This window comes from Microcaecilia unicolor, chromosome 13, assembly GCF_901765095.1.
Source record: "Microcaecilia unicolor chromosome 13, aMicUni1.1, whole genome shotgun sequence".
Taxonomy (NCBI): Eukaryota; Metazoa; Chordata; class Amphibia; order Gymnophiona; family Siphonopidae; genus Microcaecilia; species Microcaecilia unicolor.
Window position 1 is genome coordinate 54,665,432 of NC_044043.1, and position 27,556 is coordinate 54,692,987.

General features: G+C 44.3%; 1 protein-coding gene across 3 annotated transcripts; it reads left to right on the plus strand.

The window, feature by feature from the left end:
- On the plus strand, positions 1-26,546 carry CENPV (centromere protein V). Of its 3 annotated transcripts, none has more exons than XM_030222208.1 (5): positions 1-172; positions 14,349-14,447; positions 23,583-23,652; positions 24,259-24,373; positions 26,315-26,546. In XM_030222208.1, the coding sequence occupies exons 1-5, from the start codon at positions 153-155 to the stop codon at positions 26,440-26,442; spliced, it is 432 nt and encodes a 143-aa protein (XP_030078068.1). In that variant the 5' UTR covers positions 1-152; the 3' UTR covers positions 26,443-26,546. The 3 variants fall into 3 exon arrangements, with proteins under 3 accessions (XP_030078068.1, XP_030078066.1, XP_030078067.1); XM_030222206.1 differs by lacking the exon at positions 1-172 and adding an exon at positions 5,108-5,471; XM_030222207.1 differs by lacking the exons at positions 1-172; positions 14,349-14,447 and adding an exon at positions 5,108-5,471.
- The last annotated feature ends 1,010 nt before the right edge of the window (positions 26,547-27,556 follow it).

Here is a 27,556-nt window from a genome sequence, read left to right on the forward strand (position 1 = left end):
ACTGAACCAGGGACTTTCCTGGCCGGCCTAGAGGTTACTTTTCTGTTTCAGGAGCAAAGCTGTACTCTTTTGTCTCAGATCTGGTGAATCATTATATTGAACTGCTGCAGTGATACTACACAGGAGTGGCAAGAGGCAGGAAGGAGCCTGCTATGTCACAGGTGCCAGTACTGTGAGTGCTTGAGCACCCCTGATATTGAGCAAATGCCTTCACATTGTTTAAAGAGAAGTAATTTGTGATGGGTGTAGTACCTCTCCCCCCCCCCCCCCAATCATTCTGATAATTTTAGCCTGAAGGTGGTATTGATGAGTTGGGAGCTATTGTAATTTAGATTTGACTGACTTTCTTGAATCTTCTTCTGATATGATTGATATTACAGCAACTTTACTTACTGCTTTTCTTAGTACATTTGATAAAATTAACGTTATCTAGAGAAGGAGTTCTCAACCCAGTCCTTGGGACACACCTAGCCAGTCAGGTTTTCAGGATACCAATAATGAATAAAGGTGGTCCAAGAAAACAACAGGGTAATCGATCTGCAAACTCCAAGATGGAAACCAAACGAAGTAGATATATATGTGGAAAACAGTATTTAATAGATACAAGTCAATAAAAATTAGCAAGCCCGACACAGGCCGTGTTTCGCCCCACTGGGCTGCATCAGGGGCTAATAAATATCTCTATGATCATATAGTCTCCACTTGAGTATCTGTTGAACTCGCAGTTTGACAGATGGCACTTCACGAAAACAAATCTTTCAAAAGCTGTGAACCGACATATGCCACCATAAAAATTATGGTTCACGGCTCATATGTCGGTTCACGGCTTTGTATGGAGAGGTAGGGCATACAAATCTCATGCATATTTATTGTGGGTATCCTGACAACCTGACTGGCTAGGTGTGTCCCGAGGCCTGGGTTGAGAATCCCTGATCTTGAGCCACCCAGGTTCAAAGCATTTTTTTTTTTTTTACTTCTTAGGTCTAGGCTTTGGCAATTAGTGCAACTTTTTTTCTCAGATTATTTTGCAAATGTCTTTATTAAATATCAGGAGAATAACTGTGTTTCCAATGCAGTTGGAAACTTTTCTAGTTAGGAAACCAGGTTAAATTTAGATTAGCCAAGGAGCTATCTAGGATAGGCCATGGTGTAGTATAGTTTCTGATGTAAAGTACTTAGACCAAGATGCATCAACCAAACGTAAAAGAAAGTAAAATGTAAAAGTTCTTACCGAATTTGAAAAAATGAAGAATGCACTAAAAAAAACACCTCAGAAATGTTTGGTGCGGTATTCAAAAGTCGGATGCATGAATACCTTAGGTAAAGTGTCAGCACGTAAAAAAAAAAAAGTGCCTATAGACGTCCATTATGGATGTCCTTTAAGGATGGCCTTTGCCCCCCCCCCGCCTGAGGTCGCCGCTGCTCCACGCTCCCCCCTGCATTAAAAAAATCGTGATTTTAGGCAGCCCCGGCCCCCTCCCTCCCTTCTTTCCTCTCTCTCTTTCTAAACAGCTCCCGCCATCCTCCGCCCCGTGCCCCGCCCCCCCTGAGGTCATCGCCGCCGCTCCCCCCTCCACCGGGCTCCCCCTCCGTCTTACCGGTCCCTCGCAGCGCCTCTCACCTCTGTGTGAAGGCGCTGCGACGGCAAGAACAGCTGATCCTCTTCACTGAAGAGTCTTCGGACGTCCCTCCTTTCATCCAGGGCCTGCCCTCGTTACTTACGTCAGCGAAGAGGATCAGCTGTTTTTGGAGTCGCAGCACCTTCACATAGAGGTGAGAGGCGCTGCGAGGGTCCGGTAAGACGGAGGGGGGGCCCGGTGGAGGGGGGGAGCGGCGGCGACGACCTCAGGGGGGGGCGGCGGGGCACGGGGTGGAGGATGGCAGGAGCTGTTTAGAAAGAGAGAAAGGAAGGAAGGGAGGGAGGGGGACCGGGGCTGCCTAAAATCACGATTTTTTTAATGTAGGGGGGAGCGGGGAGCAGCGGCGACCTCGGGCAGGGGGGTAAGGACGCCCACAAGGACGTGTTATGACGTGTCTGTATGCCAGCTCCGGCCTTATCGACAGCTCTGACCACACGTTAAATATATCGCAGTAAATGAGTCGGTGCAATCGTCAGTATGGTTAGTGCATCCCGAATTGTCCACATTACAATGGTAGTTACTCGTTTGTATTCCGTTTTTGTTACCTGCTACCGCCATCGGAAAAAACTGTTTAGTGCATGCCACGGTTTACTACTTGTTCGTTAATGGCTCATTAAAGTTTAGTGCATCTGGCCCTCAGTACCAAGGAGCTCATTCTTCCTTCTCATAATGAGGACTAAAATTGTATTTTGATTGTTTTTTAAGTATTTATTTAGATTTTGCTCACACCTTTTTCAGTAGTAGCTCAAGGTGAGTTACATTCAGGTACACTGGATATTTCTCTGTCCCAGGAGGGTTCACAATCTGTTTGTACCTGAGGCAATAGAGGGTTAAGTGACTTGCCCAAGATCACAAGAAACAGCAGTGGGATTTGAACTGGCCACCTCTGGATTGCAAGACCAGTGCTCTAACCACTAGGCCACTCCTCCACGCCCAAAGTTAGACAGGAAAACTTGCCAGACTACCGAAATAGCTGGCAAGTTTTCCTGTCTAACTTTGGGTTAGATTGATATCTTTTGTGTATAGTGATTTTATAAGGATATCTCTTTTCATAATCAACTATATATCATAAGACTCCTGAGGCAGGTGCTTGGGCGCCGAAACACGGCTGCTGTGTCGAGTCATTTCTTTTATTTTGCAATAAAGACTCTTTTTCCATTTACATGTCTCCTCCGTTGGTTGAGAAGAGCCTACTCTCCCTACTTTTTGCTTCTGCAATCACACTACTATATCCAGGACTTGGGGTTTGGAAGAGAGACTTGTGCTTAAATCTCCAATATTCAAAACCACATCAAAATGCAACATTAAAAAAAAAGTACATTTTGTGGCTACTTCATTGGCTCCCTTCAGACAGGCAATTTTGCAAAATCCACTACTTGTTTATGTGATAGTACACTCCCCACATAAGTAGCCAAATCATCATTTGAAGGAGTAAACAAACATGTGGACAAAGGGGAACCGGTTGATATTGTGTATCTGGATTTTCAAAAGGCGTTTGACAAGGTACCTCATGAAAGGCTACAGAGGAAATTGGAGGGTCATGGGATAGGAGGAAATGTCCTATTGTGGATTAAAAACTGGTTGAAGGATAGGAAACAGAGAGTGGGGTTAAATGGGCAGTATTCACAATGGAGAAGGGTAGTTAGTGGGGTTCCTCAGGGGTCTGTGCTAGGACCGCTGCTTTTTAATATATTTATAAATGATTTAGAGATGGGAGTAACTAGTGAGGTAATTAAATTTGCTGATGACACAAAGTTATTCAAAGTTGTTAACTCGCGACAGGATTGTGAAAAATTACAAGAGGACCTTACGAGACTGGGAGACTGGGCAGCTAAATGGCAGATGACGTTTAATGTGAGCAAGTGCAAGGTGATGCATGTGGGAAAAAAGAACCCGAATTATAGCTACGTCATGCAAGGTTCCACGTTAGGAGTTACGGACCAAGAAAGGGATCTGGGTGTCGTTGTCGATAACACACTGAAACCTTCTGCTCAGTGTGCTGCTGCGGCTAGGAAAGCGAATAGAATGTTGGGTATTATTAGGAAAGGTATGGAAAACAGGATGTTATAATGCCGTTGTATCGCTCCATGGTGCGACCGCACCTTGAGTATTGTGTTCAATTCTGGTCGCCGCATCTCAAGAAAGATATAGTAGAATTGGAAAAGGTGCAGCGAAGGGCGACTAAAATGATAGCGGGGATGGGACAACTTCCCTATGAAGAAAGACTAAGGAGGCTAGGGCTATTCAGCTTGGAGAAGAGACGGCTGAGGGGAGACATGATAGAGGTATATAAAATAATGAGTGGAGTGGAACAGGTGGATGTGAAGCGCCTGTTCACGCTTTCCAAAAATACTAGGACTAGGGGGCATGCGATTAAACTACAGTGTAGTAAATTTAAAACAAATCGGAGAAATTTTTCTTCACCCAACGTGTAATTAAACTCTGGAATTCATTGCCGGAAAATGTGGTGAAGGCGGTTAGCTTAGCAGAGTTTAAAAAGGGGTTGGACGGTTTCCTAAAGGACAAGTCCATAAACCGCTACTAAACAGACTTGGAAAAATCCAAAATCCCAGGAATAACATGTATAGAATGTTTGTACGTTTGGGAAGCTTGCCAGGTGCCCTTGGCCTGGATTGGCCGCTGTCGTGGACAAAATGCTGGGCTCGATGGACCCTTGGTCTTTTCCCAGTATGGCATTACTTATGTACTTATTCATTATGATGAGTCTGAAAACCTTACTGGCTAAGTGTGCCTCTAGGTTGAGAAGCACTCATCTAGTCTGTAAATGTTTCCATAGGCTTGTCCTCTTCTGCTTTTCTTTTATGGTCCCCTTTTGCTCAGTGCCAATTTATGATCACTCTCTGGGCGCTTCTATGGCACCATCTCACTTTCCTATCTTTTCTCACCCACTTGTCCTTTCCCATTGGAACATTCGCTTTATTGTAAAAAACTACATTAATGTGTAGTCTAATGGCAGTGTATCGTCAATATGTGTGTGTTTATGTATCTGAGAGAGAGAGAGAGAGAGGTAAAAGGGGAGAGGCAATTTCAAAGGAGCAGTTCCATAACTGCTATATTTCAGTGTATCAAAGTTTATCCGCTGCACAAGTTGAAACAGCATCTCCTACACAAAAGCCCTCTAGGCTTTTTATTATTTTGATATCCCCAGTCTGACCCTGGCCATTTTAAAACCGGAGAGGGCAAAAAGGGCTAGATTTGGTCCCGTTTCGGAGACATATTTTGCCCCCCCCCCCCCGACAAGATCGAGTGAAACGCTGGACCCCCGTCAGTATAATTTCTTTTCAACATCAGTTTGGATTGGAAAGAATAAAAATAATTCTCGGGAAGCCTAAGAGAGAGCTCTCTGCTGCCCCCCACCGGAGAGTCACCAGCTGGCATCCTAAAATACCCTGGCTTTGGGGAGCGAGGAACCAACGAGGCAGCCTTATTGTGGGGGGGTGGGGGGGATCCTGATCCGAGCGGGGGTGAGTGTGGGGATCACCGTTAGGCTGCAAAGGGAGAGGAGGTTGTCAGCAACGGGGCTACCAGCAAGAAAGCGAACATGGTGAAGGCCAGAAAGGCATCGGGCAAGGGGGTGAAAGCTCCGGCTGCAGCCGAGAAATCCCAAGGGGGCAAGAGCTCGATTGTAGCCCCGAAGAAGGGCAGGGGCAGCAGAAAGCCAGCCCCGCTGCCGGCCAAGCAGGAGCAGAAAGAGGGCGAGGAGGAGCAGCCACTGCTGGAGTTGGGGGCGCAGAGGCAGCGTTGGCTCAGCTTTCTGAAGCAGCGCAGCCTGAGCACAGAGGAGGCGGCCAAACTGCTGCTGGATTCCTTGTGAGTACCCGGGCAGGTCTCGAATTTGGGGGGTTCCGGGGGAACGCAGAGCCCCTAGTTGACATTAAAAAAAAAACCACACTGTACTCGAGCCAACGAAGGAGCTGCAGTGTCGTTTTCCCACTTTCCCTCTTGGCTTAATGCCTTTCCAGAGCCTCAATCGTTGCCTGCCTTGGTGCGTCCTTAACAAAGCGACCTGGGGGCCTGCATATAAGGCAAAAAGAGAGCCGCCAGCGCTTGAGAGAGGGAGGAGGAGGTGGGCCCCTAGGAGACCTATCAGAGTTACAAACGAAGGACAGAAGAGAGAGAGAGATTACCTCTGTGAAATATGGTTGTTGTACCATAGAAAGGCGCAACGTCAAGAATTTAAGAATAGTAACAACAGACACGGGAGAAGAGGGAAAACAGCAGTGGGGTGAATCTTGAAAGGAGAAGAGAGAGGCATTGCTTATGTTCAACTTATTGTGTTGTAATAAATACAGGAGGAAGCGATATACCAGATGTAAAAAGACTGGAAGCGGTACAAAGAAACGCTACGAAAATGGTATGGGATTTGCGTTGCAAACCGTACGAGGATAGACTTCCTGACCTGAACTTGTATACCTTGGAGGAAAGGAGAAACAGGGGTGACATGATACAGACGTTCAAATATTTGAAAGGTATTCATCCGCAAACGAACCTTTTCCGGAGACGGGAAGGCGGTAGAGCTAGAGGTCATGAATTGAGGTTGAAGGGGGGCAGACTCAGGACTAATGTCAGCAAGTATTTTTTCACGGAGAGGGTGGTGGATATGTGGAATGCCCTCCCCCGGGAGGTGGTGGAGATGAAAACGGTAATGGAATTCAAACATGCGTGGGATAAACATGAATCCTGTTTAGAAGGAATGGTTCCGTGGAATCTTAGCGGAGATTGGGTGGTGACGCCGGTAATTGGAAACAAAACGGGAGCTGGGCAGACTTCTACGGTCTACGCCCTGATCAAGACTGAATAGATAGGGATGGGCTGAAGTGTAAATTTTAAGGGGCTTTAATGTTAGCTTCAGAACTTAGTACAAGAATAGTGCTGGGCAGACTTCTATTGTTTGTGCCCTGCGAAAGGCAAGGACAAATCAAACTCAGGTATACATATAAAGTATCACATACTATGTAAAATTAGTTTATCTTGTTGGGCAGACTGGATGGACCGTACAGGTCTTTATCTGCCGTCATTTACTATGTTACGAGAGAAAGAAGAGAAAAAGAAGAATATATATAGGGGTCTATCTATGGGGTAAAAAAACATAATGGAAGGATTAGAAAGGACGAGACAAAAAAAAAGTTTTTTTTTGGAGGGGGGTGGGGAGAAGAAAAGAAAATGATACTGGAAGAATGTAGATAGAAGGAGGAGAGAAACCACCAGCCAAGGGAAAGAGAACAGAGGTACATAAAGAAATTGCATGGAAACAGATTAGAAAGAACAGAGACACTTGGGATGACTGTAAAGAGTAGAGGGAAAGAAAGACAGAAGAGAGAGAGGATGGAAAGGAAGTGGGGGAGAGCAAAGAAACAGGGAGGGAGGAAAATAATGAGTTAAAGTTGAGAAAGCAAATAGAATGTTAGGTATTATTAGGAAAGGATTGGAAAACAAAAATGAGGATGTTATAATGACTTTGTATCGTACCATGGTGCGACCGCACCTTGAATATTGTGTTCAATTCTGGTCGCCATATCTCAAAAACGATATAGTGGAATTAGAAAAGGTGCAGAGAAGGGTGACGAAAATGATAAAGGGGATGGGATGACTTCCCTATGAGGAAAGGCTAAAGCAGCTAGGGCTCTTCAACTTGGAGAAAAGGCGGCTGAGGGGAGATATGATAGAGGTCTATAAAATAATGAGTGGACTGGAACAGGTAGATGTGAAGCGTCTGTTTACGCTTTTCAAAAATACTAGGACTAGGGGGCATGCGATGAAGCTACAATGTAGTAAATTTAAAACGAATCGGAGAAACTTTTTCTTCACTCATGTAATTAAACTGTGGAATTCATTGCCAGAGAATGTGGTAAAGGCGGTTAGCTTAGCGGAGTTAAAAAAGGTTTGGACAGCTTCCTAAAGGAAAAGTCCATAGACCGTTATTAAATGGACTTGGGGAAAATCCACTATTTCTGGGATAAGCAGTATAGAATGTTTTATACTTTTTTGGGATCTTGCCAGGTATTTGTGACCTGGATTGGTCACTGTTGGAAACAGGATGCTGGGCTTGATGGACCTTTGGTCTTTCCCAGTATGGCAATACTTACAGTGGTGGAAATAAGTATTTGATCCCTTGCTGATTTTGTAAGTTTGCCCACTGACAAAGACATGAGCAGCCCATAATTGAAGGGTAGGTTATTGGTAACAGTGAGAGATAGCACATCACAAATTAAATCCGGAAAATCACATTGTGGAAAGTATATGAATTTATTTGCATTCTGCAGAGGGAAATAAGTATTTAATCCCTCTGGCAAACAAGACCTAATACTTGGTGGCAAAACCCTTGTTGGCAAGCACAGCGGTCAGACGTCTTCTGTAGTTGATGATGAGGTTTGCACACATGTCAGGAGGAATTTTGGTCCACTCCTCATTGCAGATCATCTCTAAATCATTAAGAGTTCTGGGCTGTCGCTTGGCAACTCGCAGCTTCAGCTCCCTCCATAAGTTTTCAATGGGATTAAGGTCTGGTGACTGGCTAGGCCACTCCATGACCCTAATGTGCTTCTTCCTGAGCCACTCCTTTGTTGCCTTGGCTGTATGTTTTGGGTCATTGTCGTGCTGGAAGACCCAGCCACGACCCATTTTTAAGGCCCTGGCGGAGGGAAGGAGGTTGTCACTCAGAATTGTACGGTACATGGCCCCATCCATTCTCCCATTGATGCGGTGAAGTAGTCCTGTGCCCTTAGCAGAGAAACACCCCCAAAACATAACATTTCCACCTCCATGCTTGACAGTGGGGACGGTGTTCTTTGGGTCATAGGCAGCATTTCTCTTCCTCCAAACACGGCGAGTTGAGTTCATGCCAAAGAGCTCAATTTTTGTCTCATCTGACCACAGCACCTTCTCCCAATCACTCTCGGCATCATCCAGGTGTTCACTGGCAAACTTCAGACGGGCCGTCACATGTGCCTTCCGGAGCAGGGGGACCTTGCGGGCACTGCAGGATTGCAATCCGTTATGTCGTAATGTGTTACCAATGGTTTTCGTGGTGACAGTGGTCCTAGCTGCCTTGAGATCATTGACAAGTTCCCCCCTTGTAGTTGTAGGCTGATTTCTAACCTTCCTCATGATCAAGGATACCCCACGAGGTGAGATTTTGCGTGGAGCCCCAGATCTTTGTCGATTGACAGTCATTTTGTACTTCTTCCATTTTCTTACTATGGCACCAACAGTTGTCTCCTTCTCGCCCAGCGTCTTACTGATGGTTTTGTAGCCCATTCCAGCCTTGTGCAGGTGTATGATCTTGTCCCTGACATCCTTAGACAGCTCCTTGCTCTTGGCCATTTTGTAGAGGTTAGAGTCTGACTGATTCACTGAGTCTGTGGACAGGTGTCTTTCATACAGGTGACCATTGCCGACAGCTGTCTGTCATGCAGGTAACGAGTTGATTTGGAGCATCTACCTGGTCTGTAGGGGCCAGATCTCTTACTGGTTGGTGGGGGATCAAATACTTATTTCCCTCTGCAGAATGCAAATAAATTCATATACTTTCCACAATGTGATTTTCCGGATTTAATTTGTGATGTGCTATCTCTCACTGTTACCAATAACCTACCCTTCAATTATGGGCTGCTCATGTCTTTGTCAGTGGGCAAACTTACAAAATCAGCAAGGGATCAAATACTTATTTCCACCACTGTATGTACTTATGTAAAGTTAAGGGGGAAAAGCAGAGAGCAGACATACAGGAAAGGAGGGGGAGAGATATAAAGGGAAGGTAAAATAAACAAAGCAACATTCCCTTTTTCTTTTACAAAACTGGTTCAAATGGGGTTACTTACAGGCAACAAAAAAAGAAAATACACTAGTTTAACATGATTTCTGGAAGAAAAAAAAGATTTTCAAACCTTTACAAAAAGACAGATCACTTGGCATTGTTCTAAGTTTAATAGGTAAAGAACACAAAATTGAACAGCCTGATATACAAAAGTTGACTGCACCATAGAACATTTATATTTAATTCCAAGAGTGATCGAAAACAAAGAAGCCCAGAATTCCCTGCCCTACAGATGTTAGGTGATAATGGAAAAAAAAATAGACTTACTAGATAATCAGGAAAAGAGCTTTCAAAAATCTTGTGAACCCAAACCAACCAACTTAAAAGACCTCAGCCAATGCAGTCCTATCAGCACCCTGAAAGTCAGGGGCAAAACAAGGCCTTGGGGTAGGAAGAAAGCATTGTGGTTAAAGGCCATGGAGATGAGTGGGGATCACAGATCCTAGAAGCAGGGCCATTGGCTGGGGTGGCCACCTTTTTAGTTTAAATCCACCCATGAAAAGAAATACACATCTTGATACATGAACAAGACCATGTAGCAGTAATTACAGACATTCAGAATCATTAAACAAGGTAGGAAACATTTATATTTTATTTATTATTTTATTTGTTACATTTGTATCCCACATTTTCCCACCTATTTGTAGGCTCAATGTGGCTTACATAGTACTGGAGAGGCGTTTGCAGACTCCAGCGTTAACAAATACAAAGTGATGTGGTAACATAAACTTCATGTGGCACAGCCATATTAGGGGATCGAACAGTGGAAGAGTTGTGTTATGTCCATTGCGTACTTTAGTTTTGTTGTGTTGGCGACATTAGGCATTTAAGTTGGATCGGAAGGGTATGCCTTTTAAACAGGTTGGTTTTTAGTGTTTTCCGGAAGTTTAGGTGGTCATACGTCGTTCACCTTAACCAATAGTAGTCTCAAATCTTGAAATATTTAGCACTTTTACTTTTAAGCAAACTCTTTCACAGTTCCCTCATAAGTTGTGCCTGCCAGATCCCAACATTGGGAACTACTTTGCACATTGTTTTGATAGTATGGCTCACTACATGGAGGATAATCTTCTATAACATACCTAGACACTGAAATGAATTAGACTGCTTGAAAACTTTTTAGGAGGAGGGGCACATTTGCATAGTAAAAAATATATTTTTGTTTGTTTAAACTAAAATGAGGAACTGTGCCCTCCCCTGTATACATTTTGCCTGCCTTATGGCCTGTGCAAATTAAAAATCTGGTCTGCAAACAGCACAGATTCATAATGTTTTCAGCAAAATTCTGTGAATTCATGTAGAATGTGGGGATTGTCAGAGAGTTGCAGATTGTTACACCTCTGTGACTTTAAACCCAGGGAATAAAAATGGTGGCCACATCAGTTCAGCAACAGATTTGCACCATCACAAACTCAGTTTATTTCAAGTTAGTTTGTATACACCCAATCAAGTAAGCCCCAAAGTAAGTTCTAGAAACTGGCTCTGAAGTCCAGATTGATTATCACTTCTGGTCTGAGAGCTGTCAGCCAGCTCTGCATCGCTTTATAGCAAACTCACGGTGGAACAGATTAATGTCAAAGTTTTAGCATTTCAGCTGGATAAACAAATCTGATATGGAGCCTATGGAGCAGATACTTTGTATGCTGCAAAATTGGCTTTTGCTGATGTGAGGTTTGTGTTTCTTGTAGCCAGTGAAGGCCAAACTGTAAGCCAGTGCATGACACCATTGTAGTTTGATGTAAAGGGACAGTGGGATAAACCAGTCACACATGGGTGAGTCCTTCATGTGACCATGCCAGCTCTGACAGCTCTCCTGGAGCCCCCACGTGCATATATCTAGGCTGTCTCTGATCAATAAAGAAGAGGCCTGGGAAGGTTTGAATGAAGTGATATTCAAAACATTCCATTGGTTTGAAAAAAAAAAATGCTGTGGGTCACATACTTCTCTCAAGTCTATAATGGAGGAAGTAACCAACCAGCTAATCACATACTCAAGGACTGTGCATGCTGTTGTAGGACTTGCTTATCTACGCCTGCTCTAGCTCAGATCATTTTCATGCACTTTGACTTCAAGTACAGTTTTTCTTCATTACTCATCCTTATTTTCTACATAATTCCTGTTGTTCTCAATCTGTCTATTTGTTCCACACCTTCATTTAACACCCTGTGCTGTCTATTGTGTTCATATTTGCTGTTCATGGTTTGACAAAAATAAGTCTCAAGAGAATGCAGTTAATTCAGAATATGGCTGCGTGATTGCTAGTCAATGGCAAGAAATTTGACCACATTATTCCTATACTGAGAGAACTACACTGGCTTCCAGTCTCTGGTAGAATGTCTTTCAAACTTTCTTATACCTGGTTTTTAAGGCCTTTCATATGGGTGTACCACAGTTTCTTTCTGAAAAATTGGCTCAAGAACGTTCAAGATCTTTACGATTGTCACAGTGTTGTTTGTTGCAACTTCGGTCTTTAAAGACCAGGGCCACTGAGAGAAAAAGCTGGGGCCACTCCCCCCTACTGCCACCGCCGTCCCCTCCCGCAGCAGCAAGAGTGCTCTGCTGGCTAAAGGTCCTTCTTCCTGCTGCGTCCTGCCTCCTGTGAAGTAACTTCTCGTTTCCTCAGAGGCAGGACGTGGCAGGAAGAATGTCCCGCCTCCTGTAACTTCTTGTTTCTCAGAGCAGGACACGGCAGGAAGGACCTGTGGCCAGCAGAGCAAGGCCACCGAGGGGGGGGGGGGCAAAATTCCCCAGACCTGGGACTCTCGCCCTCTTCTGCTCCCAGGCCGCCGGCGCCGCAGTCTCTGGTCTCCACCTGCCTACCCTCAGCTCCCTTCTGTCTGCCACCCAGTCCCCTGTATTTAAAAAAATATATATATCAAAATCGGCAGCACAACACCTTCTGTGTGAAAGCAGCAAAACTTCCTATTTCTGTGAGGGCAGGCCTGCCCGAGGCGATCTGCCGCTTTCACACAGAAGGCGCTGATTTCAAAATTTTTTTTTTTTTTAAATGAAGGGGGTCGAATGGCAGACAGAAGGGAGCTGAGAGAAGATAGGTGGAGACTGGGGACTGTGGCGCTGGCAGCCTGGGAGGTGACAGCAGTAGCAATTGGGGGGAGGTGGGGGCAGGGCAGCAGCGATCCTTGTGGGGGGGGGCCTTGCCCCGGCTCAGTCTCTTGGCAGTCCTGCTGCAGAGCAGTCTCTTTTGATCGCTGGCCCCTTCTTGGAGGCCAGGCCTAGGGAATCTTGCCTCTCCACCTCTCGGCAGCCCTCTTGAAAGATAGATTGTTATCAGCTAGAAACTGGGCTTTTAGTTATATGGGTCCATCCTTATGGAAATTCTTTGTCTGGTGTGATTAGCAGTTTAAGTGGCTATTTCAGTTTTCAAAAAGCCTTAAAAATATGGATGTTTCAAAGTATCTTTGGTGATTTTTAATTGCATCCTCTTCTGAGATTTTATTATGAATATTGATGGGTGGGATTTAATTTCAGTTGTCTTATCTGTTTATTGTTTGATGCTTTTTAAAACATTTGTTATTGTAAACCACTTTAAAACATGTGTAAGGCAGTATATCACACAAATTATTAAATTCTTCTTTTTGTAAAGCTTTGAAAATGTACTTTTTTTAAAAACTTGTGTTTGGGATTGGAGGATAGTTTGTTCCTGTGATGGAAGATTGTTTTTAAGTTTGGATGAGTCAATTTTATACTTTATTCAGAAGGAATGGATCCTAAGGAGCTTAGCCGAGATTGGGTGGCAGAGCCAGCCGGTGGTGGGAGGCGAGGATAGTGCTGGGCAGACTTATACGGTCTGTGCCAGAGCCAGTGGTGGGAGGCGGGGATAGTGCTGGACAGACTTATACGGTCTGTGCCCTGAAGAGGACAGGTACAAATCAAAGTAGGGTATACACAAAAAGTAGCACATATGAGTTTGTCTTGTTGGGCAGACTGGATGGACCATGCAGGTCTTTTTCTGCCGTCATTTACTATGTTACTATGTTTATATATAAGTGGTATGTGAGGTTAGAACATCATAGTATGGGGATGTATGTTCTGTGTGATTGCTCTTTCCTATTTTATTAATGGCATTTGTATTTCCTGGATTTTTCTTTGTACATGTAAACTGCCTCGATTTGCTTGCGAGGTAGTCGGTATATCAAATTAATAAAAATATTGTAAGTAGCATAACATGTGAGCTGTTATTTGAATATGTTTACTGTTGTAATTGTCTAGGTCTGGTTTTTCTTGCCGTACACTGCCTTAGATTAATTTTGCTTGTAATGTTGAGGACTGTGCTTTATTCTTCTCCCTAAAAGCTCTGGGTTCACATTAGTGTCTTGTAGTTTGTTTGCCTGTTATTCTCCACTTTCACACCCACAGAGGAGCAAACAGCATGTCTATGAAGAAAAGGCTGCTGGGTCTCTAGATAGTCATAGAGCAGGTTCTATTACTACTTATCATTTCTATAGCACTACTAGACATACACAGCACTGTACACATCTTTATAAGGCACCTTCTCTGTTCCTAGTGGGCTCACAATAAGTTTTGTACCTGAAGCAATTGAGGTTCTGCAAACATCACACAATTTAAGTTAGGACCGGGGGGGGGGGGGGGGGGGGGGAGAATCTGTGTTATAATAATAGGCCTTCATCCAACATGGATGTGAGCCAGAGCCTGGGATGCTTTAATTGCACTGTTGCTATGGTGATGGCAGAGCACACTGCCTCTAATGGGGTGGGGGGACTGAAGGGAGAGAGTACTACCATGGCAAAATCTGTGCCAAGTGAAACCCAATTAACTCTTTCCCATCCAGCTATATCTGTGCAGGCTGCAGCTAACATTCCTTTTCTCCTATTTTTTTTTTCTAATACAGCGAGTACAAAGGGCTGGTCAAGTACACAGGAGGCTGTCACTGTGGGGCTGTGCGCTTCGAAGTCTGGGCTTCCACTGATCTGCATGTTTTTGACTGCAAGTGAGTGTTGGCTCTCTCTCCCCACAGGTGGCTCTCTCTCCCCACAAGTGTCTGGGGCATCCCAAGAGGAGGCTTTCTTTTTTTAAATGTTTTTTAATCATCTTTATTGAGAAACCACTTATAAAAATCAGCAAAAGAAACATTTTACAACAAGCAACCCCAAAGTCAAAACAAAGCAAGGCGGAGGCATCTTTCTAAACTGAACATGTGGGAGGTGCAAGAGATGGTGCTAGCTCTCTTAGGGGCCCTCAGGAGGCAGAGTGGTACCACTTTTTTAAGAAAATAATAATAGTGAGTTGGGGGAGAGAGCCTTTGAACTGATCTGGCCCCTAAATAGTTTCTTAATCTGTTTATGCTTATGAAAAACCAGGGGCACAAGCCTGATTTTTAATTCTTACTGTACTGCCTCCATCCCTCTCTTAAAAATTCCATGCTAATAATGTATTCACTGTAGTTGTTCCTTGTCCTCTCTCATCCATACCCAAAGCAAGGTACAAAACAATTCTAAATAGCCACAGAATACAAACACAATCACCCTCAAGTCCCACTCTTCTTTTGTACACAGAAGCACTTCACCCCCCCCCCCCCCGATATGGTACCACACCCTTGGATTCTTGTAACCCAAATGTATGACCTTGCATTCAGTAGCGTAGCCAGACCTCACTTTTTGGGTGGGCATGACTCACATATTTCCTCTCTGTCCATCCCCCTCCCGTAAAGACAAATAACTGGGCTGGTGGGGATCTCTGGGCCCTGCCAGCTGAAGAATCTTCTGGAGGCCCCCAAGGCTTAAGAAGTCTCATCCCTGCGCCAGTCACCAGCGTGGCGGGAAGCAGCTTTCAGCAGCGTTGCCTGAGTGCCTGCCTTTTAAAATAATTTGTCTCCCCAGGCTCCACTGCATTTACTTCTTCGTCCGTCGCAAAGCGCTGCCGTTCGCACAGGCAGCTCCGCTCCCCTTTGCCGCGTCCATCCGGCCCTCTCTGATCCACTTCCTGTAGTGGATGCGTAGGGCCAGATGGACGCGGCAAAGGGGAGCGGAGCTGCCTGTGCGAACGGCAGCGCTTTGCGACGGGCGAAGAAGTAAATTCAGCGGAGCCTGGGGAGACTAATTATTTTAAAAGGCAGGCAACGCTGCTGAACGCTGCTTCCCGGACCCGGCGGAGCCGCGGGAGAAAAGGCAGCAACAGCAGCAGGATGTTGGATGGGTGGGCCTGGAGGGAAAGTGGCTGGGCCTGTCCAGGCCCACCCGCGGCTACGCCCCTGCTTGCATTTCTTAGCATTGTGAACCATACCCCAGGGGATAAGCTCTCGCATTCATACAAAGAAAATTAAATGCAAATCTGAACAAATATGATAGTGGTATACACCTAGCTATACTAAGCTGAGTCTTTGTGATTCAGATGTGTATTTCATATTCTTTGTTGTAAATTCCACGGTGAAACCTAGTGACTAAACTATACATGTTTCTAAATGGTTCTAAGTGAACCATGTAAATTTGCTACTGGCTGCTATGTGTACTATCTCCTACCTGTGGAGAAATTGCCTTGAGACAGTGGCACCCTGTACACATAACTGAAACTGTAATACACACCAGTTGAAAGTGACATCTAATGGTCATATATATTATCACACATAGTTTAATTGTATTTTTTCCAAACCAATAGAATGTTTGGGAATCAGTGCTTTAAAACCTCCCCTCCAGGACAGAGACAACAAATACACAGGCAGAAGTAATACAGATAGCAAACATATGTATACACATGCACAGGGAGTGGAAGGAAGTCATATTCATAATGTGGGGTGGGGGGACCAATTCAACATTTGTACCTGTAATATGTGGGGAATACCCTCCCCCTGTCCACCCCACACTATACCTATGGAGAAAACCTGTCTTGAGGCCTGTAGCGGCTCTTTTAGAAACTGATTTGCTAATGATGCTTTCCCATTCTCACTCTATGACAGTGGTTCCCAAACCTGGTCCTGGAGGTAGAGGCACCCCAGACAGTTGTGTTTTCAGAATATTCACAATTAATATTCACGAGAGATACTTGCATGTAGTACCTCCACTGCATGCAAATCTCTCTCATGATTGACTGGCTGGGGTGCCTCCAAGACCAGGTTTGGGAAACTTTTGGACTTTTCCTACAGTCATATTACAGATTTAAAGCACTCTTATTTACTATTAGTTGAAGCCTTCCAGACGCAGCATGACATCTCCCATCTGCAAACCCTGACTGTGTGACCCATACCACCGCTGGTCTCCACTGCAGGAACCACTGCTCTATGGGAAAGTTTAGCAAATCAGTGCCTTGAAAAGCAGTACCTTTATTCTCTCCTAGAGGCACACTTAGCTAGTCAAGTTTTCAGGATTATCACAATGAATATGAGTGGAGTGGAACAGGTGGATGTGAAGCGTCTGTTCACACTTTCCAAAAGTACTAGGACTAGGGGGCATGCGATGAAACTACAATGTAGTAAATTTAAAACAAATCAGAGAAAAGGTTTCTTCACCCAATGCGTAATTAAACTCAAATTCGTTGCCGGAGAACGTGGTGAAGGCGGTTAGCTTGGCAGAGTTTAAAAAGGGGTTAGACGGTTTCCTAAAGGAAAAGTCCATAAACCGCTACTAAATGGACTTGGGAAAAATCCACAGTTCCAGGAATAACATGTATAGAATGTTTGTACATTTGGGAAGCTTGCCAGGTGCCCTTGGCCTGGATTGGCCGCTGTAGTGGACAGGATGCTGGGCTCTGTGGACCCTTGGTCTTTTCCCAGTGTGGCATTACTTATGTACTTATGCTTCCAGTGGATCTTCAACATATGCCAATTTATTTCATACATATTTATTGTGGTAATGTGAAAATCCAACTGGCTGGTTGTCCCTCTAGGAAAGGCTCAAAAAGTACTATCTTTACATGTTGCTGCACATCATTGGCAGAAGGCAACAACCTCCCTTCCCCAACTGTATCGGCAGCAGTGTGATGACACCTCCATGATAGGTGAAGCAGAGGCAATTGTATATTTATTTTACATATCACTATGGCCTGGGACCTCCACCCCCACTTTCTCTGGTTTAGCCCCAAATTAGCCTTCACTCACTTTCTCTCATAAACCCAACAGCTGGCATTAGGGTGTGTGTAACCAGGGTAACTGACTTGAGCACCCATAGTAAAGGGAGCCCCAAGCATGCGTGAAAATGAAAAATGCAAAGCTTACAGACAAGGTCCCAGCATGCCTAATAACAGGCCTCGATACACCTCTAGCCCAGTATTCACCCAATGTTTTTATATCTCCTACCCAAACCTGTTCTCCCTCTCTCTCATGCCCCTTCACCCCAATCTTTATTTAGTCTCTTCCTCTGATACTCCCACACAAGTCTCCCCCCTCACCCCGTCTCTTTCACACATATATACTCCTCTCGTCCAAATAACCAGCCTTCCCTCAACTTCAGGCCATTAATGCTCAGTGCATCTTTTCCCATCACCTTATGTCTGCTGCTGCACACAGGTCTCTTACAGTAGCACTGTGCATTTGTCTGTCAGTATGTTAGAGCCATGTGGTACAGAAGTTCCTGCATACAAGAAGAAGTAGAGAGTGTGACACAAGCTTCAACACAGGGAGTGTCTGTCACTATTTCTTTATTGCACCAAACAGAGTTCCTGCACCATGCGGCTCAAGCTTTACTGAGAGTGGACTATGCAGTGCAGCTTATAGGAGCAGTGCTGTTTCTTCAGCAGCAGTGGCCGATGTGAATCCTTCCCTCCTTCCCCACTATTGTAGCGCATAAAATCTCAGGTGCCAAGGTACAATTTCTATGCACCATGGTGACCTAGTGGCTAGGATCTGACAAATCTTGTTGTACACACCCACTCTGATAACTCTCAGGGGTATATTTACTAAGGTGCATTAGTGTTTTTAACACGCCTTTAAAATTATAGCGCGTTAAACGCTAGCGCACCAATACATTCCTATAGGTGTGTGTTTGACACGCGTTAGCATTTAACATGTGTTAAAAATCATAACAACACAGGCCTTAGTATGGAACGCAGCATGAATTTTTCTTTCTACAGTGCCTTGTAAAAGTCTTCACATTCTTGAATACATTCTACAGTCTAATAAATACAATTAAGAAGGCATTAAAGTAGGAATTTATTTCACTGATCCTCTACTCTTTAAACGTTAAAAAAAAAAAAAAAAAAACAACAACCCACCACCTACCTCTACTTTAGGAAGCAGGTAAAAGCTTGGCTGTCCTCCCAAGCCTTTAATGGAAGAACTAAATAGCTAGTCACACACACAAGGACTAACACCAGCTGCACATACTGTAGTGAGATTTGCTTACTACATGTATTCTAGCCGAGACTATTTTCATGCACTTTGACTTTAAGTGTAACTTCTTGTTAAGTCACCCTTTTTTCTGTCGAACTCCTGTTACTCTCATATATCTATGTGTTCCACCTCAACTTCTATCCTATGCTGTTTATGAAGATGTTTAATGTGTATCATGTGGGTTGTAAGTAGCATACAATGATATAATATGTATTATTTTAATATGGCTTACTGCTGTTACTGCTTATTGCCTATGTTCAGCTTATTCCTGCTGTACACTGCCTTCAGTGAATTTATTAAAAAAGGCAATAAATAAATATTATTCACCCTATCCTCCCCCAAATATAGAAGATCACTATAGTGACCATCGCGTAGCCTGGTTCCTTTTGAAACTTTAAAACAGTGGGCCCTGACTTCAACCATCTAGGCATCACACTATGCATTGATCACAGTTCCCTTCCCTTCTTCCCCAGGGGCTGTGAACACAGCATCCCCAGCCCTGGCCAACCCGAGAAACATAAGCCCTAATCCAGGTATTGAACCAGGAGATTTCTGCACAGCATTTACCATCTGAGCCATCAGGATGGCCTTCTTGTCCACACAGCCTTTTAATTTCTTCAGGAATTGTTTATGGGGGTCTTTATCGAACATTTTCTAGAAATCCAGGTATACTATTCTGACCAGCTCTATTCCATCTAAATATTAAGTTACAAATTAGATACATTCTAAAAGATTGATAAGGCAAGACTTCCTTTTCCTAAATTCCATGTTGGATCTTCCCCATTAAAACATACTGTATCTATCCATACATTCAGTGATTTTGTTCTTAATTGCTTCTACCATTTTGCCACTTGAGCTCTCCCAATATTGAGTACATTCCTTTACTGTGTCCAGAGAAGAGTAATTTATGTTGAGTTTAAGACCCCCAATAATTTTCAAAAGTTGGCCCCTATGCTCATTGGTCCTCTTCATCACTTGTTTCCCCTCTCCCTATGACATACAGTCAGCTGCAATACATGCTGGGCTGTTTGTAGGCAACCAGAGGAAGAAAAGTGGCAAAAATATTTACAGCTTTTTCTGCACCAGAGCACCTGAACCACCCTCATAGGCTTGCTTGTGAGCTGTCTCAGCAACAGAGCATGAGACTGCCCTGCTTTACAGCTTCCATTCTGCTTATCGTGATAGTCCCACTCTACCAGTAACCATTCCTAGTACTCCATTCTCAACCTGCTGGGCTTACTTGCACCACTGTCCTATCTTCTTTCCCTACTTTGCCTTCAGCTGAGTTATAGGATTTCAGAGAGATGTAGTCTGTATGTGCTCCCCCTCACCCCTAGCTGTTGCCTTCTCCAGCCCCTCTCCTTTAGCTTCCTCCCACATCAGAATTAAGATACAGGAGCCCTCAGTAGCTTGCAGGAGGGAGAGGAGCTGCTTCTTTTCTGCCACATGGCAGGAGTTACCCTTATCTTGAAACCAGGCAAGGACCCCAGTCAATGTGGTTCTTATAGGCCTATATCCCTTCTGGATACAGATTATAAAATCTTCACCAAATTATTAGCAATGCGGTTGCAAATCTACATGGACCAGTTGGTTCATGGCAGGGTTCATAGAGAGGCGCCAAACTTTTTGATAACATGCACAGAGTCCTCCATCTGATATGGTCAGCCACTGCGGAGAAGACTCCTGCTTTATTATTGGGGATAGATGCAGAAAAAGCATTTCACATGGTATCCTGGTCGTTTTTGTTGGACATCCTGTCGAAGGTAGGCATCCAAGATCATTACCTGAGATGGATCCATTCAATCTATAATAAACCGCTGGCTTGTCTGCAGGTTAATGGGGGTATACAGATGATTTTGAACTTCAATGTGGCACTTGTCAAGGGTGTGCTCTCTCGCCCCTTTTGTTTGCCATAGCAATGGAGCAGTTAGCTCAACAGATTCGGCAGCATAGACTCGTACAAGGCATTTGTTGCAGCTCTGTTTACACTAAACTATTATTGTTTGCAGATGATATATTGTTGACCCTTACAAACCCATGCAAATCCCTTTGCAGGGTGCTATCTATTCTGGCTAGCAATGGTAAGGTATCGGGCTTTAAGATTAATGCTACCAAGTCTGAAATTCTAAATATATCAGTAGAGAAGTCGGAGAGCACCTGGTTGCGTGCCAATTTGCCATTTAGATGGACAGCTACAACGATAAGATATCTTGAGGTAAATATAACAGCAAATAGAACATTCTTGTATGATGTCAACTATCCTTCATTACTTAGGACTATATGGGTTGATCTAGAGAGATGGGAAAATATGCATGTATCTTGGTTGAGACGTATAAAGGGAGTATAGATGATAGTTCTTCTACTTTTGCTTTATCTATTTATGGTGCTTCCTATCCAGCTTCCTGAAAATTTTCCGCACTCATAATAAAATCTCTTTCAATATATTTGAAGACACAAGCCTCCTTGGGTACGATGATCGGTTCTCTATCAGACCAAGGGAAGGGAGGTATGGCAGTCCCACACTTTAGATATTATCATTTAGCGGCTCAGCTTAAATCCTTTTTGGGCTGGCATAAGATGGCCATAAAAGTTGGGTAAGGGTGGAGTGTGTTTCCTATTCTTCTGACACCTACACCCCAGCTCCCATGGCTTCTGTGGGAGGGGGGGGGGGGGGAGTAGACTTGCACCATGATTAAAATAGCCAACTCATACTTGCAAGTCACTATAGAAGCTTGGCTATAGGCTCGGGAGCATCTCCTGAACAGTTGCCAATATTTTCGAGTTTAACCCTTCCTGGAAGTGCAGTGGTTTCCCATAGGTGCCCAGGACCCACGTTACCGAGCGTGGGCGAATCAGGACCTAACGCATTTGGGACAAATGGAGGCTGGGAAGATAATACCCTTTATGGACCTAGCTGAAGAATTTGGCCTAGGTCCCCGAGACCTTTTCTACAATAGGCAGGTATCTGACTTCCTTAGCAAACATGCCCTATCAGAGTTGGTACAAGAGGAGACTGTACTAGAGGTGGCGCTTAATGGGTGTAGTGCGCGAAGATGTGTGTCTCAATTTTATCGAGCACTGTTACAGTAGAATGCCCCTCCCATTAAGTATATAGCTGTTTGGGAGGGACTATTGGGGATCAACCTATACAATCAAAGAATGGGAGGGGATATTCAAACGCCTCCTTAAGCTGTCTATAGAGAGTTATTTATTAGAGAATGGCTATAAAATGCTGTACCATTAGTATCTCACTCCAGTTCGTCTTCGTAAAATCTGTCCAGCAATCTCTGATGCCTGTTGGAGGGCCTTTGTTGATATAGGAACGTTTGTACATATTTGGTGGCTCTGTCCAGGGGTAATAAAATATTGGGACATGGTCTTTGACCTGAATTCAGAAGTCCTGGGGATGCCCATACCAAACTCTATAAGCTTGTCAGTGCTTCATATTAAACCAAAGGAGCTTCCAGGAAGATTCGCTCAAGTGGTTTTACATATTGTGACCGCTACCTGTTTATTGTTGGCAGTGGCATGGAAGCAGCTTTTTCTCCCACCTAGATCACAGGTGCTTGCTAAAGTGGACTATACGTGTCGGCTATCGCGTCTTACAGCTCTGAGGTGAAATAGAGTGCAGTTGTTCATTCGCTCCTGGGACATCTATGTTAAATGGCAAGAACAGAGATATTCTTGAGCAATGGAACACCTGAATGGTTATATTGAACCCTTTGTTAAGGGGGGTGGAGGGGGGCAGCCTTACTGGTATGTTTAGCATTGTACGTAAGTGTTAAGGTATGATTTGTAATGATATAAAAGGCAGTTTGTATTGTTTATGCAAAAATTTAATAAAGATATATACATTCACACACACACACACACATATATATATATATATATATATATATATATATATAAGAATTAAGATACAGGAGGCAAGGACTATGGAGACAAAGAAGTTATTAAGTAGTACATTTAAAATGAATTGGAGAAAATATTTCTTCACTCAACAAGCACTTAAACTGTGGAATTTGTTGCCAGAGAATGTGGTAAATGCAGTTCGCTTAGCAAGGTTTAAAAAAGGTTTGGCTAATTTCGTAAAAGAGAAGTCCATAAGCCATTATTAAGATGGACTTGGGAAAATCCACTGCATATTCTTGGATGAGCAGCATAACATCTATTTTACTGTTCTGGGATCTTGACAGGTACTTGTGACCTGGATTAGCCACTGTTGGAACAGGATACTGGGTTTGATGGACCTTTGGTCTGTCCCAGTATGGCAGTACTTATGTTCTTAAAATGAGGGGCTGAGGCTGTTTCTTGTACAGTCTCTGGAGAGGAAGGACTGGAGCAGTAGGCAGCACAGTGGTTTTCTGATGTCTATGATTCTGGGCACTAGCCAACACAGTTGGGCCATTAGCCCTAACGGTGACACCCAGGCTTCAGATTTTTTTCCATACAGGTGTAACAGCTTTTACAGATACTATGGACCTGATTGTACCAGCTTGCCTGTGGCACTGGTTTTACAGAACAGTATCTGGTGTTTTCTTTGAGCAGTGTAACTGCAGCTGCTTGTCACACATCAGAGAAAATACATGCTGCCCTGTACGTTGTAATATTGCATTTAGCAGACTAGATTGCTTTCTCATCTTGCTTTGCATCTGAGTTTCAGAGCAGGGCAGTCAGTGATTGTGCTGTCTTGCTTGGCTTCCCCTGACAGACCCACTCACAGTAGAACTCGAGTCCCCATAGATACATGTAGAACTGTTAGAAGCAGCCGTGTAACTCCACATTCTGTCTGCTCTGTCTTTCCAGCTGCAGCATCTGTGTGAAGAAGCAGAATCGCCACTTCATTGTCCCTGCCGCCCGCTTCAAGTTGTTAAAGGTACTTGGCAGGAGCCAGACTTGGAAGGGAGGTCTGCTGGGACAGTCTTATGATACTGGTTTATTGTAATTTGATTATTAATTGTAATATATATTGAGATTTTTGGAAAAGTTTGTAAAAGCCTGATGATTGGATTAGGAATAATTGCTATACTATGGGGCTGTGGAAACCTGTCATTTAGGGAGAAAACATTAGCTGGCATGGTCACATAATTGGTTAGGTTGAAGGATGACCAAATGTCCAGTGAGTTCAGTGTTCTACTATTTTCCCAACTGTTCATGTTAAGCCATAACTAAACACTGCAGAAAAATCAAATATGGACTCTCTGTAGCCACTCTGACATGCACAGTGAAAGAAAATTCCTTTCCAACCCCAACGCATTGAAGATTCTGGAACAGCACTTTTCCCTCCAGTCTCTCACAAGTCAGCATACCCACTTTTTTTTTTCCTCCAAAAGTTTGTCCATTTTTTTAAAAGTTATTTTGTGTTTTTGTAGGTAAAATGTTCTCTGATTTCATAATTCTATGAGGAAAGAAGAATATTACCATAAATTGTTTTTAGTCTGAGTTGAATGAAATGACAGTGGTCTCTGTCTTTACGGTTCAGGGTTCAAACAATTTGACGACATACACCTTCAACACTCACAAAGCCAAGCACACGTTCTGCAAGACGTGTGGGGTACAGAGCTTCTATACACCCCGTTCCAACCCAGATGGGTATGGTAAGTAATCTCAACAAAATGTGGTTATAATTCTCTGTACTCAAGAATTTACAAAGGGAAACATTTCTGTGTATTTAAGAAAATTGTTGCATATACAGTGGTGGAAATAAGTATTTGATCCCTTGCTGATTTTGTAAGTTTGCCCACTGACAAAGACATGAGCAGCCCATAATTGAAGGGTAGGTTATTGGTAACAGTGAGAGATAGCACATCACAAATTAAATCCGGAAAATCACATTGTGGAAAGTATATGAATTTATTTGCATTCTGCAGAGGGAAATAAGTATTTAATCCCTCTGGCAAACAAGACCTAATACTTGGTGGCAAAACCCTTGTTGGCAAGCACAGCGGTCAGACGTCTTCTGTAGTTGATGATGAGGTTTGCACACATGTCAGGAGGAATTTTGGTCCACTCCTCTTTGCAGATCATCTCTAAATCATTAAGAGTTCTGGGCTGTCGCTTGGCAACTCGCAGCTTCAGCTCCCTCCATAAGTTTTCAATGGGATTAAGGTCTGGTGACTGGCTAGGCCACTCCATGACCCTAATGTGCTTCTTCCTGAGCCACTCCTTTGTTGCCTTGGCTGTATGTTTTGGGTCATTGTCGTGCTGGAAGACCCAGCCACGACCCATTTTTAAGGCCCTGGCGGAGGGAAGGAGGTTGTCACTCAGAATTGTACGGTACATGGCCCCATCCATTCTCCCATTGATGCGGTGAAGTAGTCCTGTGCCCTTAGCAGAGAAACACCCCCAAAACATAACATTTCCACCTCCATGCTTGACAGTGGGGACGGTGTTCTTTGGGTCATAGGCAGCATTTCTCTTCCTCCAAACACGGCGAGTTGAGTTCATGCCAAAGAGCTCAATTTTTGTCTCATCTGACCACAGCACCTTCTCCCAATCACTCTCGGCATCATCCAGGTGTTCACTGGCAAACTTCAGACGGGCCGTCACATGTGCCTTCCGGAGCAGGGGGACCTTGCGGGCACTGCAGGATTGCAATCCGTTATGTCGTAATGTGTTACCAATGGTTTTCGTGGTGACAGTGGTCCCAGCTGCCTTGAGATCATTGACAAGTTCCCCCCTTGTAGTTGTAGGCTGATTTCTAACCTTCCTCATGATCAAGGATACCCCACGAGGTGAGATTTTGCGTGGAGCCCCAGATCTTTGTCGATTGACAGTCATTTTGTACTTCTTCCATTTTCTTACTATGGCACCAACAGTTGTCTCCTTCTCGCCCAGCGTCTTACTGATGGTTTTGTAGCCCATTCCAGCCTTGTGCAGGTGTATGATCTTGTCCCTGACATCCTTAGACAGCTCCTTGCTCTTGGCCATTTTGTAGAGGTTAGAGTCTGACTGATTCACTGAGTCTGTGGACAGGTGGCTTTCATACAGGTGACCATTGCCGACAGCTGTCTGTCATGCAGGTAACGAGTTGATTTGGAGCATCTACCTGGTCTGTAGGGGCCAGATCTCTTACTGGTTGGTGGGGGATCAAATACTTATTTCCCTCTGCAGAATGCAAATAAATTCATATACTTTCCACAATGTGATTTTCCGGATTTAATTTGTGATGTGCTATCTCTCACTGTTACCAATAACCTACCCTTCAATTATGGGCTGCTCATGTCTTTGTCAGTGGGCAAACTTACAAAATCAGCAAGGGATCAAATACTTATTTCCACCACTGTACAATATAGATTTGAGGGCAAAGGTATTAGCCAATCAGATGTGAAACCTTTATATTGGTGACAAGTTTTTGCAGGTTTCGCAATTCATAGCTGCACTTTCAAAGCAAGTACCAAAACCATCAAAAGGGGGAAGAGAACTGCATTGTTAAACTGCTCAATTGCAATCTTTCTTGCTCAGTGTGTACCTGTTTCCTTCTTTAGGGTAAGGAACTTGATTGGTTTATGTAACCTCTTTCCCTTTTTTATTTCCAGGTGTAGCTCCCCACTGCCTGGATGATGATGGGACCGTGCACAGCATTGACGTGGAGCAGATCAATGGGAAAGAATGGGAGAAGGCCATGAAGGAGCACAAGACCATCCGTGGCATGTCCAAATCTTGAAAACTTCCTACTCTGGCTGGTGGCTGCCATGTGCCTGCTGGCACCATCTTTTTCTACATTTTCTCTTCTCTTGATATTCAAAGAAATAAATATTTTTTAAGCAATCCTTTTCAGGTTTTGCTTTCAATCAGTGGATGGCTTGGCTGCTCTGTACAGCACTTCCAAAGGCCACTGTAAGGGCATTAAGTGTCCTAGATGAACCATCAGCCTTGCAGCCCCCACATACATGGTAGCTCTAGCATGGCATGCTCTTCCAGCAGCCCCAACCAGCATCCACTCATCTTTTTCTCTCTCTCTGCTCACTAACAATCCCCCAAACCCAGTATCCTCTTCTTTTTCCTGTCCACCCCAGGGTTTCAACATCCCCTTTATTTGATAGCAGCTCTGGCTCAGCACTCCTCTTCTGGAATCTCTAGCTGAGCATCCTCTGCTCTCCTCACCATCTCCTCAACAGTATTTCTTCCCCCTCACTTATACCAGATCCCCAGCATCCTGTTCTGTCCTGCAGCATATCCCCTTTTTCCCCCTCATGCAGCAGCATCATATCTGGCACCAAAATCTTCCATGTTCTCTCCTCCCCCAACTCTCTCTAACCGTTCACCACTCCCCCATGTCCTCCATCCAATCCCAGCAGCATCCAGACTCCCCTCTTTTCCCCTCAGCAGCATTTATCCATTCCCCCTCCACCCCAGCCTCCTACCAATGGCACTCTGGGATCCACACTCTTTCCTGACTTGGCTCATTTGTCTGTGGAGTGCATATAGGCAGCACATGTACAACCATAGGCAGTGGAATGGAATAGGGCACTGGGTCTATGGCCCTTTTCTCCACACAGATTCAGTAATTAGGAAAGCTTGGAGTGGGCCCAGAGATTGGTTTGTGAGATCCCCTCCAAACCACAAAGGTGTTCCAATGCTCCCATGTGTGACTTCCACACTCCTCTAAGTGCTAGCAGCTCTCCGTTGATGTGAACACCCAAGGACCGCTCCCACTGGAGCATCAGCTTTTAGCCACAGGCACAGCATGACACTACAGGCCCCATTCCCTGCCTTCTTTGTCCTGGGCTGGCAGCACTGGCAAATTAACTGGCAGGGGAGCGTGGGAACCACTGTCA

Coding starts and splice junctions, on each gene's coding strand:
- CENPV (XM_030222206.1), top strand. CDS start 5,203: ATGGTGAAGGCCAGAAAGGCATCGGGCAAGGGGGTGAAAGCTCCGGCT. Junction 5,472..14,348: donor AAACTGCTGCTGGATTCCTT/GTGAGTACCCGG, acceptor TTTCTAATACAG/CGAGTACAAAGGGCTGGTCA. Junction 23,653..24,258: donor CCCGCTTCAAGTTGTTAAAG/GTACTTGGCAGG, acceptor TTTACGGTTCAG/GGTTCAAACAATTTGACGAC.